Source organism: Oryzias melastigma, linkage group LG9, assembly GCF_002922805.2.
Source record: "Oryzias melastigma strain HK-1 linkage group LG9, ASM292280v2, whole genome shotgun sequence".
NCBI classification, from domain to species: Eukaryota; Metazoa; Chordata; class Actinopteri; order Beloniformes; family Adrianichthyidae; genus Oryzias; species Oryzias melastigma.
In genome coordinates, this window is record NC_050520.1 from 10,155,456 (window position 1) to 10,171,316 (window position 15,861).

At 39.3% G+C, this 15,861-nt stretch overlaps 1 protein-coding gene across 3 annotated transcripts in view; it reads right to left on the bottom strand.

The window, feature by feature from the left end:
* Positions 1–15,861, bottom strand: part of aopep (aminopeptidase O (putative)) — an 85,490-nt gene that overhangs the window by 31,561 nt on the left and 38,068 nt on the right. For 2 of the 3 annotated variants that reach the window (XM_024275098.2, XM_024275099.2), the window contains exons 13-14: positions 12,057–12,119; positions 11,051–11,137 (exon numbers count right to left, since the gene is read on the bottom strand). In XM_024275098.2, the coding sequence (XP_024130866.1) occupies positions 11,051–11,137; positions 12,057–12,119 (150 nt within the window). Of the gene's footprint in view, positions 1–1,662; positions 1,727–11,050; positions 11,138–12,056; positions 12,120–15,861 lie in introns of all 3 variants that reach the window. The other variant, XR_002919590.2, reaches the window with a different exon arrangement.

Below are 15,861 nucleotides of genomic sequence, written 5' to 3' on the forward strand. Positions count from 1 at the left end.
TGGGCCGTTTTTCCTCCACTTTAAATGCACAACGCTTATTTTATTTACTATCTTTGCTTCACTTTTGCTCTAAAGTCCATCTGTCCATCAATGAGCTGCACCAGCCAGACAAGACCCTCCCTTCTGAAAGGAGCGTCCAGAGTTTCCCTTGTTTTGTGCTAGCCAGAGTTCAGGTGAGCTTTTACAAACTATGATGATGACTCATGAAAATTCCTTTAAAATAAGGGAATTTAAAAAAAAAATAAAATCTATGAGCTGTAATAGTCTATAAAATAGACCATTTGAATGAATGTACTACTGTCCTTCTGTGTAACTTTGCTTTACTGTTTGTTTTTTCTTCTTCAAATGTGATATTCATCTGTTTCTTTACTATCAGAGAAGAAAACAAGAGATTTTTCTATAATCTGGAACAAAATCTTAACCGTTGTTTACAGTGTTTTATCTGCTGATTTTTCCAGTTAAAAAAGATATAAAAATAATACAAAAACTTTAGCAGATTCTTTTCAATACTGTTTTTGCTTTTTAGTGTTTTATTAAAGAAATTTTGCAAATTTGGTTCTAAAAATTACTTAAATAATCTATTTTTTGAAAAATTAAAATACGAAAAAGTGCAAGATGTAAATATTTTCAGGCAGATGAACCAAACCAACACCTCTATTTACTAATTTCAATCATATTTTTTTCAAGAAAGGGACTGAATACTTTTACTTAATTCTTTATGCATTATATTGCTTGCTTCTTCCCAAGTTTTGTATCTTTACAATTTCTGTTGATCAATTTCTGGAATAAAGTTAAGGATTTTCTCTTGTTTTTCCTCTAAACTATTTAACTATGTATCATAAAATATGAAAAAAGATAGATTAGCTAATTTTACTGTAACGCACATAATCATTTTTATTATCAGGTTTTTATTTCAGTGAAAATACAGCAATATTATTTAAAACTAACCCTTCATTCATACATTATCTTTGCCTAGGCAGCCCTTTTAGACAGCTGAGACATGAGCTATGCTGCTTATTTAATTTTATTTTACTAGTTTTGCCAAATAAAAGGCAATCAAACACCTTAACTTACTATAAGCTAAAGAATAAATTATTCAAAGGTTGTAAAGTCTCATCTTTTGGTTTTATTACTGACTGCATGTGGACTGATTTCAGTAATGGCTGGGACCATTACATCATGCAGCTGATATTACTTTGTGAGCTTGATGGTATGTTTCAGTGTGTTTTTGACGAAGCTAACCGCGTCGTGTCTGTCAGTGGGTGCTGCAGCCTCCCCAGTCATTACCCGGAGAGACAGATGTTAAAGCACTCAGCACGTTGTGTTCTCATTCGCTCACATAGACACTGCATTACATACAGTGCCTACAGACGAGGTGAGGTGATGCCTAAATCAGGTTTTATGCGAAAAGCATTGATTCATTTCCCACCACTAAAAGAAAAAAAAAAAAACCCTGCTCCCATTTTACGGCCCAGAACGATATTGACCACGACTCCACTAAACACACGTCTGAAGTGTCACCAGTTTTACCGCCGGGACCTCCACGCTGCCATGCATTTTATGGCACCGCCTTGCACCGAATGTCTAAATTCGTGTCGGAATGGACTCCAAAACGAACAATGTGTATTTGTGCGAGAGACAAAGTGGCCTCCTTGTACGTACTGCTGCAGACATATTCAGCAGGCTGCTCTCTTTCTCTCAGTCCCTGATGTGTTTTCCATGTGTGCTGGAAAGACAAACACAGCTGCACTTTAATGACACTCAAATGCTTCTGGGATTCAGAATGTGACGTTTGTGTCCGCGTGTACATGCACGAGTGTTTGTTCTTTTTCACCACTTCAGTGTAAAGCCTGCTATAGCTCCTCCCACATCACCAATGTTGGTGCTTGTATCTTTGCATGTGACAGCAACTGTGTCCACCTTTTGTGAGGGTCAAGTTGTTCGAATCCAAGGTGAGACGGATTTAATTTTAAGACTGTTTATCTGAAATTCTGTTTGGATTGTTCAATATATGTTTGCATGCATGGGACCTAAAGGGCATCAACTTCTCAGTTCACTTGCCTTATATTATACTGTGATATAATACTCCACCAAAATGACCTGGCTATAAAGTCCCAGTATGATCATATTCTGATTGATTTTAAAAGTGTTTCTAGTGGTCTTTTAATTATTTTTATTAAGTTGTTTTTAGCAAAGAACATTTAAAAAGTATTGTTTTCTAGGTCAGTTTCTGCAGGAGTTACCAGTGAAACAAAAATGGCGAGCAATATTGGAGCTATCCAGCCGTAAAGTTTGAAGCACAGAAGCTTACATTTAAATGTTAGTAATGATTTTTTTGTTTTAGCATGACCTTTTAAAGTTATAAAACTTAGTGAAAATCCTTGTCTAAAGCATTCTAAAGCTTTGTAGCACAGATAGAAAAGCCTCGTTCACCCCTACATTTCCTTTTAGACCTCCATACTTTAAGGAAATGCTCATCAGCTCACCATAGAGTGCAAAGAGAGAGATCAGCAAGGTAAGGCGGGGCGAGACCTCTCGAATTTTTGAAAACAAATAATAAAGTTTACTCTAAAATGAGCAGGCAGCCAGTGGAGGGAAGCCAGAACCGGTGCAATGTGGTCCCTGAGCAGGACACAGGAAGCAGCGTTTTGGACGACTGGTTGTCTACAAGTGAAGCTTCTACAACACAGAAGAAGATCTTTTTCAAACTGAATTTTTATTGTCTGCTCCTGATTCACAAGGATTTGAATAAAGAAACACTCAGAAATGCAATTTTTAACTTAATTTCAGCATGCCTTTCCTCTATCACAAAAAAACAGTTAAAACACCTAAAAATACATTTTTCATCTTAGTCTTAATTTGATCACACCACATGATCATATACGACATTTATCTCACTTACAGTCTTTAAAACTAAATTAAAATGTGTCTGCGAGTTTGCAAACGTTGGGGTAAATGTTATGCTTTTTACAAAAAGCTTGTTAGCATCCCTGAATGGAGCAGTCAGCTCACCCCTCATTCACAAACACAGACACAGAAGCAGCAGGGAGTCTGTAGAGGAGACGAGACGCGCCATGAGCTTCAAATGACCCTAAACACTGAACTGCTGGCGAGTGATAAATGAGACAAATATTCACAACCACTTTCTTCCTCCCTCTGTCTTTCCATCTTTCCCTCATTAACTCAACATAAATGGGGCCGTACCCCCCCACCAACTGTAAACATGAATCTTCTCATCTCTGACTCTTGCACCACATATGACATTTTCCTTTCATTGCATTCTTCTTGTTTTCAAATGGGAAAACAGGTTTTTTGGTTCATCAGCTTGACAGCCAGGATTTACTTTTAAGTCTCTTTACCCAGAAAGATCCTGTCGCATCGCAGCACGACTTCAACTTCTTATGTGTGGGAAGCATTGACAGTTACCAGAGGAATGCACAAAGTTGCCTAATTCAAAAGTGGACACACACGGGGGGTGTGTGCCAGTTTGACACGCTACACAACAAAGGCCGTAAACTGTTACTTATTTAAACAATCAGATAAGTGACCTGCATGGTTTCGCTGGCAGGTAAGCACGGATCTACAGCTTATCGATTCAAAGACAGCTATGAATCAAACAGCCATTGTTTGCCACACCGATCCCTCGTTTTCCCACACAAGCCGTCCTGAGCAGTCAGCACTTTCCACAACACATCCAGTAGAAATTGATGAAGCTAGTAAGATACTCTTATTGATCTGTTGTTTTGCTCTAGCTCTGTTGTCTCTTTAAGTGACCTGCACTCACCCACTCCCTGAATTTTCTTCTGTTTCTTTTGTTCTTTCACTTTTACTATCTCTCTCGGTCTGTGCAGGCTTGTGCGTTGGCCATTTATGCTCACAGGAATGTGCCAATGCTTTCTTGTGTGGGCTATTGTGTCCTTGTCTTTCAATATGTCCTGAGGTTGTTCAGCTAAAAAATTTGAACGCTTTTGCCTTTTTGTTTCTGCCACTCTCCAATATAAGATGCCTAAAATGAGATTTTGAAGATAAAATACACCCCAGATCAGTACAACGAGCCTAATTTTCCCAATATTCTGTGTTGTTTTTCATTTGAGCACTAAAGCCTTCATCGGTGTAAAACGAGACAAAAGTAGTGACACCGAATGAGAGTCAAGAGGATTTAAACAGCAGTCAGGAGAGATAGCTGAAAAATAATTGTTTGCAAAAACTTTTATTTCTAAAGAGAGACACAACTGTCAAAGATGAGTAACAACACATACTATATAATAAAATCCCTTAAACATTATAACTTCCTATGCAAGTATTTTCCCATTTATTTTGAAAGCTTTTATTTCAAATTATTCCAAAAAAGGCTTACTTAGTCCAAACCCTCTAAGTTTAAAGGCTTTAAAGTTTTATCTCAATAATGACAGCACAGGATGGATTAGCACCAAATATCTCACTCAATTCACTCAACAAGAAACTCCTCAACTACTTGCAAATGCCATCATCTTTGGGCATATTTAAAAGTAATCTGAAAGCAAAAAAAAAAGAAGCAATTTTACTAACTTTTTCTATATTTTTTTTTATTCTACAGCTCTTATTTGGCTTTTCAAGAGGGTAGGAGAATTCCCTCTCTGAGTTAGGAAGGAATTGCTTTCTGAGGTTGGAGTTTTTTCAGTGTCTGGCCTTTAGGTTGACATGTGAGGCAATTTTGAACCTTCAGACTGACCAATCGGCCAACAGTATGAAGGACTTTGCAGACAAGGAATGTGAAGCTCCTAAATTATTGATGAAGCTACAATATACAAACTCGGATTAGAGCTGCTACTTCAACACATCCAAAGAATCCAGTTGATGTGGTTTAAAGTCCCACTCCAATCATCTTTTGGTCCACTAAAGAATTCACACCTGTCTTTTAATTATGTTTTTAGACAAAATAATAATAAAAAAAAAAAAAACCTTTGTGGTTTTCTTGGACATAGTTTCTGCAGAGCGTCAGTAGTTGGCCCCGCCCCCTTTTCCCTATCCGTTTACACGCCATCCTGCTCGCTCATAGGCCCTCACAACCCCAACATAACTACCGGTGGAACAAAAATGGAAAGCAACATCTGGGTTATCCAGCTGTACAGTTTGGAGCCAGATCCCAGCTCGGACGAGGAAAACGACAATCTACATGGATCTATTTGTCTGCAAGTGGAGCATCAGAGTGATGGAGAGCAGGGAGCTTGTGTTCAGCTGTAGCACCAGTGTCTGATCCAGATTCACAATGATCTGAATAAAGAAATACCCAGTAATGTCATTTTAAGCTTAATTTTCTTAATATTTGTCCTCTATCATGAGAAAAATGCCACAAGAACAAGTTAAAAACATGATTTTTTAATCTTAAAACATATTTAAAGAATGCAACCTTTAATGGTGAGGGCATGCCCAACAGAGAAAACACTCTGCAGAGATTGAATCTCCAAGGCTGGCTCGGGAACGCTTCAGCATCCTTCAACAAGTGGTTGTAGAAGTATCGTTTTTAAAATTTGGATAAACGGTGAATCATCAATGGATGCATGTGCTGAACAGAAACTAACCTATCGACCTCACTACAGTTGTCATTGGAGATCAAGCCAGAAAAAAAAGTATGAATAAAGGAGATTATCATTGAATTGGACACATAAAACTAAATCACACGCTGTATTAGAATCACCAGAAATACAATTTCCTATCATTCATCATTCATGATCATCCCAATCTTTTTCTAGAGTTCGCATTGCAATTCTAAAAGGCATTTAAACCTAATTTGAAAGCAGGTTGGATTTCTCTCAGTTGAGTGCTTTCATATGTTTGCAAAGTTCAGCTCCTATTTTATTTCAGGACAATTAAAGTGGCTGTTACTCATGACAGTGGAGTCACCCAGAGCTGGCCTAAGCTGATCACCAGTTGCTCCTCAGAGGGAAGAACACACACACACACACACACACACATACACATGCCTTTTTTCTTCCGACCATTTCCCATCCTGATGTGAAGTCTGGCCGGAAACAGCCATTTCCCTGAATGTTCCCATCTCTCCTCCGGCATACTCCCTCATACCTGATTCATTGCCAGTAAATCACAGTAAGAGACAGAGGGAAACAGAGTTAGGGTAGAGACGGAGTTGGGGTAAAAGATTAAGAACAGCGGAGAAGGAAAGGGAGATGACAACATAAACCAGAGCGCACGGGAAATTAGAAATGAGAGATGAGCAGATTCCTCACAGCGGTTTGGCTTACACGACTATCCAGCAGTCAGGCCGGCTGTGTGCATCCGTATGGAAATTCGATATGTTTGTTCAACTCAAATCGTCTCAGTCTGAGCAGTTTGATTTGTTAGAAAGACCAGACTTGCAATTGTTTCACTCGAGACTTAAACTGATTTTTTTTTTTTTTTCAATCTTTGATTTTTAAACATTTTGGTTATGGAAGCGTCAGCTTACTATGAAACAAGCATTTTTTCCCATAATTTCCTAATAAATACAATAAAATCAAAGTAGGACACACCAACTATACTCACTTCGATACTACGAATGACTGAAAACAGAGTGATTTTTCTTTATTAAATGTTCTTTTCGATGCATTTGACTGTTAGCTATGCAGCTGAAATTGTTGCAAAAAAGAGATAATTGTCTGAATAGTTTTCAGGGTCTTAACAGCAATTAAGAAGGATTTTCTTAGATCAGAAAAATCCTGATAAAGTTTTGTTTAAAATCGAGCAGGACTGAGACAGCCATAAAGAGGCTGAGAATTTGTTGAAAGTTTGTTGATCTGGCATTGGTGTTGGGGAATATGGTGCCCTTTCAACGTTTGGAATTGGGAAAACATAAAAACTGCTCAGAGAATGAAAAACACCATAAATCAGTTGGAGGAGAAATGCTGTTCAGGTCTGGAGCGAGGCCGAAAGTTCAAATTAAGGGTAAAAGCCGGAGACTTCAAATTACAGCGTGGGTTAGGGAAGCAAGGATTCCTTTTTTCTGTCTTTGTCAACCCTGCTTGCACAGAGATGGAGTTTGGGCTGATAAATCACTACAGTAATGTCTCAATATAAAAATAAAAACTCCCAAAAAGCCATAAAAAGATGATGGTGAAATACTTTTTTTTGAAGGGGTCTGGTTAAAAATGGAAACAAACTTGAGAATAAAACAATATTTTTATCGGCAACTTTATTTGAAACAGAAAAACAGTCTGAAAAGTGGATTACTGATGAGAAATGGAACAAAGTCAAACTGTTTTAGCCTTTCTGGGTGTCTCAGTTACGTGCACCACCTGCGAACCCCACCCAAACGATGAAGCCCTTGATCATGTCCGCTCTCCTGTTTACTCTCCCCCACAGGGGCTCCAGTTACCACTGCCACTTCCCCTGTCCAACCATCAACAGCAAACCTCAACGAAACACAAAGACATTTCAGTCCACGCTCAATCTACCAGCATCTCTTCGTGGGTTTACATCATCGCCCAGAAAACAGAAGCTAGCCTCTGAATCGTTGTGGCGTGCAGGCATTGCAAGGTCCATTTAGTAGATTTGTGCCTTCAGTAAGTCAAATTGACAACAATACAATGGTAACCAGGTACACACAAAACCTCAGCAAACGCTACAAAAAGCATGTTTTTAGAGGGTCATAAAAGAAATAAATGCCAAAAATAAATCATTCTTTGACCTATAACATACAAATATAACATAATCTCTTATAACCTATTGCTGAAATATGATAGTTTCTCGATGAGAGTTTATTTGACTGATAACGATTCGCTGCTTGAAATTCAGCTTTAGGACAGTCTGCTCCTCAGGATCTGTTGTTTTTGACATTTGCTCAGCAACAAACACAAACCTGGTGTTTGCAGTTAGTTTTACTACCCAGCAGGAATGTGCAGAATGCCATGTAGGTGCAAGAGGAGACAGAAGTGGAAACTGACTCATTGTTCTCCAATTCTGTTGCATTTGAGGTGCACAGTGAGACGGGTTACAGTTTTGGTGCTATAAAAATCTATATTTAAGCTACACTGGTATCTCATGTCAATGCAAATGCTGCAGAAATATAGGGATGCTGCTCAGGTCCAATATGGGCGTAAAGCTAAAAATAGTGCGGTGCCGAACAATTTCAGCAGGAATGAGAAGTATTTAAGATTACACAATTTCCCAGAATGTGTTTATCCAGAGAAAGAGTTGTGTAAACACTTTCTATATACAGAACCTTATCATGTATGCACCCTAAAGCAGAGGTTTTAACAGACAAAAGCATATCCACTTCTCCGACAGGAGCCATGACTCTACAAAAACCCAAACTAGAACAGAAATAAGAGTTTTCAGCTAAAGGTGAAGCTTCAAAAAAGTAATCCACGACCTACTTGAGGTATCAAGCCTCAGTTGGAGTTGCACCCTTACCTAAAAGGTTACATTAAAAAGTATATTTTCTTTCAACATACATTATGATGAAATTTATCTGAATGACAGATCAATTACAACTTCCAAAGGGCACTTTTGCAAATCATTTAGAATACTTTTTTTTGTCCCCATTGCTAATTTTTCCCACAGGGTTTCCTGTCCCGATCATCAGGGGTAGACAGACCCCTTATTACAGCAACCATGGATGAAAATAAGAGCAAAATTAGACCCATTACCAGGCGGGCGTGACTAATATCCTTCTACACAGCTCTCTGCACACCGTGCACACACCCCCACACGTGCATGTGCAAGTCAGACTTTTAACACACAGATGCGTGCACACAAAGGTGCTTGAATCAATAACTTTAAACAGAAACTTAGAACAGCGGAAGTTGGTAATAAACTCTGGGGGCAATAATATTGACCAGATCTGGAGCCCCTTTATGGGGAACATCTGGCTTCTGTGCATTTATAGATGAGCGTGCACATGTGTGCATATTTTAGGTTTTTATTCTCTGATTGTATCTAATCTAATTATAAACAGTTTAGCGACGACTGGAGTAAAATTTCTACCTTCTTTTGTTTGTCTTAAAGACCCACTCTGATAAAAATGATGTTTTTAAACATGTTTTTGTGGCATATATGAAGAAAATTAAGCTTAAAAGTTAATTTTGGAGTAAAAAAGAGAATATTTGTGACATAGAAACCACACAGATGGGAACGTTTTTGAAATTGATCAAAATGTGATCAAATCTGACAAACGTTCTCCAAAATCTTTCATTTCTGCCCTGCATTCTTTCATCTTTTTAAACTTGAAGTCATAAGACATCACCATGACGTGCTTCCACTCCACCCCGGTCTTGCTCCCGCCTTAGTCATCAGCTCCCCAAACATGGCCGCACCAACTGTTGCTTGTTCTCTTTCCACACAGTCATCACCTTCTCGCCACTCGGCGTCATCTGTGCGGCCATTTCCCTGGCTTTTGTATTTTTCCACTGAAGCTCTTCATCTGGAAGCCCTTCCATTTAAATTGAACTGATCTACAAGATAACCACCTGGGATGCACAATGCCGCTCCACACGAGGCCTTAAGTGTTTTTCATATTTCTCTTGCACCATTGCATGCTCCACTCATATCTTCATCTCAACAATTCCTCCCCTTTCTACCTTCCGTTCTCTGGTGAGTTACCCACTCCCCCTTCGCCTTTGGTGATCAGGTCTGCTGAGTGATTTATAGCCTTGCAACAGGCCGCTAGCACTGGGGGGAGAAAGAAAGGAAAGGTGGATCAAGAGAAGAAGGGGGCGAGAGGAGAAATAGGGCTTTTTGGCGTTTGAAGTACATACAGAAGTAATATAAAATACACCTGGTATAACCACGGGGCACGCTCTGTTCGTAGAAACAAAGGGAGGGGGGAGAGAGAAGAGGGCAGGGCCACAGGGGACGGAGCGAGGAGTGCATGCTGGTGGGGGGGATCAGTCCGTGTTTCCTTTCAGGATGGCTTTTATGGTGTAACTTCAAACGTTGACCTCCCACACCCCCGCCCTTGTATCACACTGCTCCCTCGCTCCATTCGTCCATCCATTAGACCCTCCCTCCTCTTTCTCACTATTGTGTATGGCCAAGTGGACAGTAATTGGCTATTCTTTCATGAGGCTGATTTCAGCCCCCGAACAGGAAGAGGCCCTTTGCTGCCCCTAAGAAGTACACAGACTTGTGTGTGTGTGCATTGTAAAATATGCCAGACGGTAGGTGTCAGGTGGTTTGAAGGGGGCTGCTCTGGCATTTTATTCACTTCAAGCTGCTACAAAGGAAGTAAAAGGTGATCAGAGCATGTTCAGTCACCAGCATTTATAATGAACACAGCAACTTTCCTTTAAAAGTCGCTACATCTGTGCGTCTTCGTAAGGACCCCCCTCACCCCAAAAAAACAAACGTTTTCTGCAACTTATTGACATTATGAAAGATAATGCACAGAAAGATAAGTGGCTTGGCAAGGTTTCCAAATGTCTGCAACTTCTGAGAGCAATATAAAAGCTGCTTTACTCTGGCTAATGACTTTTAACCCTCTGTGGTTTACAGATCAGTGTGCGTTCATAAATGATGCAGGCGTGTGCAAGTGCGTCTGACGGTTTGTGGGTGGAGGGGATTAGCTGTCTCTAGAGAGTCTTAATTAGTTCTAGACATTCGTGCATAGACTGGGTTTTTATAGGGCCTTTTTTGGTTGTTTTTCTTGTAACTGCTCTACATTTTTAGGAAAAAGTGTAAAGAATTCATGGGAAAAAAAGAGGAGTAGAAAAGGTCAAATGAAGATCAAAAAAAAAAAAAAAAATAGATGTTGACTGCTTTGCCAGACAAACCCAGACACCGCAAATGCCTTAATCGAGACCACACACACGCACAAAGAGTGTGTGATGTACACAAGCTCTTAAAAGGTTAAATATGTAAGCGGAGGATGAAGCGTAAACACAGACTTAAAGTAAAGGGTAGTACCTTATAAACAGATATGCAGATAATTGTGTTGTCAGACAAACAAATTTACTGTAAATCTTCAAAGTCGCAGCACATATTTTATGAGAAGTTTCCAAATGAGAAACGGGACATTAGGGAGGCGAACGAGACATGGAGACGACAAAAGGAGAGTTTAATAGTGGAGGATGCTTACCTCTTTGAAGTTTGTCTTGGGTTTTAGTCGTTTCCGCTTCCTGCCCTTTCCCTGGTGAGTCCGACTGAACAGAATCCATTTTATAACCTGCAGGAGGGAGGATGGTGGGGGAGAGGTGGAGAAGGCGGGAAAAAGGAGGTTGTGTGGAGGTAGACAAAAAAGAAAAAGTGTAAGGGAGGAGAAATCAAACAGGTCGTGATGGGTTAAAACGCATCATAAGGCAAAGAACAAGTCATCTGATTCAGTCGGTAAAGGATAAAGGGTGTTCTTAAATCTAAAAAAACTCACAGAAGGCAATATATTACAGTTTTACTTAGATATATCAGACAATAAAATGAGTTATTTGACACTCAACACAAAAAAGTAGAAGTTGAGGGGACAGTAACTCCTTTATGCAGAAAAACTACACAAAATCCTTTTGTAAGTTTCTAAAAAGAGTCTTTAACAGAATTGTTATGTCTTCATTGCAGTCACTCAAACACTTCATTTTGTGTTTTCGGGAACATAAAACATAATTTTCGGGTCTGATTTCAAGTGGTCTGAATGGAAAAATCAATGGGCGGATTTCAAAACATAGGCAAAGCAATTAAGAACAACATGGGAGCTTTATGGGAAATCTGATAGGCAGCACAGAATGACACGCAACAGATGCACAGCTCTGTGCGCCGCACTTCACTCAGACAGAGGGAGCGAACAGAACGCAGCAAACGAGAAAAAGAAGTAAATGAAGTGCAAAAAAGGTGGAAATGAGCCATCAAACCAAAACATCACACAAAAAACGAAAAAAGCAACAGAAGTTCAGGGATGCAAATAAGAGAAAGCGAGGAGATACAGCAGCGGTGTAACTTGATGATGGGAGAGACTGATGAGAATCTGAATGTAATCATATCAAGCACTTCTCAAGAAAAAGGGATTTTAAATGTGAGTGCTCTCACTGAATCCGCCACTCCCTGAAGATGAGAAGAACAGATGGAAAGAGCGATCAGAGAAAGAGATGAGTGCCTACCTCTTCTCTGACTTCCTCCACCAGTCTGGTGTGTGACCACACGGCGCTCCTTTCATGCAGCCACTGAGCGACAGAGGAGAAGGGAGAGCAGTGAGCCGGGGGCAAGTGATCAGGACGGAGTGGAATGCTTTGCAGAGGCAGAGAGGCAGCCTGAGCAAAGCAGGAAGGGGAGGGATAGAGGGGAGGCGGTGGAGGGGGGGTGGTAGCACTATCACTTGTTCCTCTAGCGGAAAAAAAACAACAAAAAAAAAACTCTCGACTTGACTCCGGAGGATAAGAGGAAGGAGGAAAGTGGAGGAAGAAAAGAACGAGCCGACTTGAAGGCATCTTGACGGACAGTCACCTCAGTCCATTCCTCCACAAACACACAAAACATATCGCTAGTGATGCATACACACACCTACGCACAGAGAGTAGCTGGTGGGCTCAAACACACAGCACTTACTATCTCACATTATTAAAGCTTTCAGCAGAGCCACTGCTCAAGTGATGTGAATCACACAAGAGTATTGATGGATGCTGCTGTGTGTGTGTGTGTGTTTGTGGGGGAACAGACTCTATGGAAGTCAGGTGTTTATAATGTCATCACACACACACTAGTGGTAGCAGCAGGGGCTCATCACATATGCCCTAAAGCCATGACACTCACTCGCAAACACATACACAGAAAGTTCAGTACTATAACTGCATGTCAGAGTATTCCTGAGTACGGTGGAAGTACACAGAGAGGGAGGTGTTAGTGTGGGCAGCGCAGAAAGTAGTGAGTGTCGAGGCAGTAAATTGGCATTGTGTAACAGGATACCATACATAGCTCTTGTGCTGTCGAAAGTAAAGCTCCACTACACTTCCCTGAATAGCAGACCCTTTGTCTTGCTTCTCTTGTGAATCAATACTGGACAGCGTGTACATGTTGCACCTCGCTCTTAAACAGACACGGAAGGCAAATAAAGCGTGTCACTTTGCTCACCTCAAAAGATTCATCGGTGATGATGAATTTGTTTTCACTTGTTGCTCACTTGAGATATTTTTTTTTAAATAACTTCTTTAGAATTTTTAATAAGAAGGAAATAACGTAACACTAATTGTTTTTTAACAGATTTTACTAAATACTAGGCCCGTGCAATAATTATCATCATCACGAAATCTGTGCAATAGGCGTATATCGCGATAATTGTCTGCCTTGAATCAACAGTGTCAGTCCTCGAGGGCCGGCCTCCTGCTGCTTTTCCAGAAGCTCTGCCTTATCTGCTGTTGATTACCTGGATCAGGTGTGTTTAGCCAATTAGGAGCTTCAATGGCAGGCTGGTTGGAAAACATGTGGGGCATTTATTGGTGGTTTGTTCTTCGGTAATGTTCTGAGCTGCCCTGTCAGTCACACCTGTTCCAGGTTAATCATGATCCACAGCTGTTTTCATTTCAGTTAATTGCCCTCAGCTTATTTAAGTGTCTGGTTTTCAGTTCATACTTGTCAGGTCATCTGCTCTGTTATGTTCCGTCACCATTTTAATGGGGTTTTGTCATTTTTTGCTTAATTTATTAAATGTTTTAAATTCCCGTCACAAAGCCTGATCTCCTGCATTTTGGGTCCTTCACCACCACTTCCTGACAATCAGCCCTCGAGGCCTGGGTCTTAAATGTTAACACTTGTACTAAAACAATCTCGTGCCTGGTTGAAGTATTTAATGAATCATTAAAGCCTTTTATACATTTGATCAATTGTATTTACGATTGATCAAATCCACATATTTACACATTTACATATTTAATTTAGGTCTGACAGAACTTACACACCGCATGACTTTTATCCAAAAGCCAATTGGCTGTCAACACTAAGATCCGCCGTGTTTGTGTGCTCTTACAAAATGTTTGAGTGAAAAACGTCAGGTGTCTACTTCTACTTGTTACTTTGACATTAAGTTATTATTTTTTTTCGATTACAGATTATTTGAAATTCATAAAAAGATTCATAATCATCAATGGACCATAAGTGATGCATGTAATAATCTATTATTCCATCCAACCACAATCCCAAGTCATCACAGTATTGATCACCAATATCACGCCTCGCAAGTTTTCCTCATATTGTGTACATTTTATATTTGGGAAAAAAATGGTTATATTCTTTTTAATACTAAAAAATAATGATAAAAGGAACTATCTTTCACTTTTCTAAAAAGTGCCTAAGCTTAGATCAATTTATTAGGCTCTTTTTTTATTTCCCTCTCACCTCTTTCCAAAGTTTCAAGAAGTTTAGCTGTTTTCTGTATGAACAAACCCACTGGCAAAGAATTTTACACAAACACGAGGAGTCATAAAGTGATAAATCATGTCTAATGAAAATTATAAACATTTTACTTTTTTTACATTTCAATGTACTCAGACCTGCTGTTAAAGTTTATGGTGTTTTCTTTTTTTAAACATGATTCATGTTAATAAATCCAAAAGCAGTCTCTTTATATTGTTTTTGCTTTTTCCAGTTATTTTTATATATTCCTTTACTAATATGACATCTATAAAAGATTCAAATTGGTGTGTATTTTTTATAATAAATTGTTTTACTATTTAAACATTTCATTGACCATAAGATATATTGTTTTTACACTGAAGTCTTTTTTTAATCAGTGGGATTAAACCCCAGAAATAAAAAAAACTAAATAGTAATAAAAAAAAAAAAAGCTAGATCACTATAAGAGCTTTTGTTTCTCATGCTGAAATGTGCAAATGAGCAACAAAGGTTGGTTGTAGCTAAGTGGGTTAAGCAACTGTCCAGCGAAAGGTTGTTTGATTAAATCCTTTGGAAACACACCCTACAATGCCCTTAAGTATAATACACCTAAAACATGATTTTGGTGAAGGTGTTTAATAGCTTAATGTGATCATTCACAGCACTGAACTACAAATAGATGTCAGAAGAGGCATTGTGACTTTGTGACCAGGGTTCGTGTTACAGGCAGCCTGAGGATGTTTCCTGTCTTACCTGGCAGACGGTTCGAATAGGCTAATTATGACAATGCAGGTAGAAATGACAGTTGGATAGACGTTTTTTTTACCATTGGTTTTTGCATTTTTCTTTGCACAAAAAAGACACATTTGTTCAATATCTACGTTTTGCTGGATTCCTAAAATCAAAGCCCTAAATTTGATTTGTATACTGGAAAAGTGATGTGGTTTAATCAAGAGTTTTATGAAAAGTTCATGAACGTTTTTTTAATTTTTAGTGAAAAAAATGGTTAAACTCCAGGCAGTGCTTTGTAAAAAAAAAAAAAATGTTGCTCAGTCTTCATCATGAAGGAAATACAACCCCAGTTTTTGCCTGGAAGAATGATTTGCATTGGCTGTTGCAAAGCACCAGCAGGACTGTAACAAGTGCCATTTATCAATAACCTTGCCCAGAAAAGACAGGCATAAATAATTAATGCAAGAGTTGTAGTTAAAATTGAAGGTATCAGGCCTCTCCAAAGGTCTGGCAAAACAAGAGTGGCCTTTATATAAACACCTCAGTCTGGATGCATCCTCCAAAAGGGAGTGCTTACTCATCTAAACACTGAGGCCTAAAATAGGCCCTCATTCCACATCTCTCACTGCAGGATTGGTGAATGTCATTGTTTATTATGATGCCAAAGCGTTTCCTGCCTGATTTCAATTCGAGAATGTTTTAGAGCGATGGACGGGAGGCAAGGGGGGATAAAGAGAGGGAAAGATTTCAAAATGTGTTTATGTCTAACGTGCACAATACACAAGCACTTGCATTTGTAAAAGGTTTCAATCGATCTGGCTGATCTCATTAGACAGTGACTGGCACATC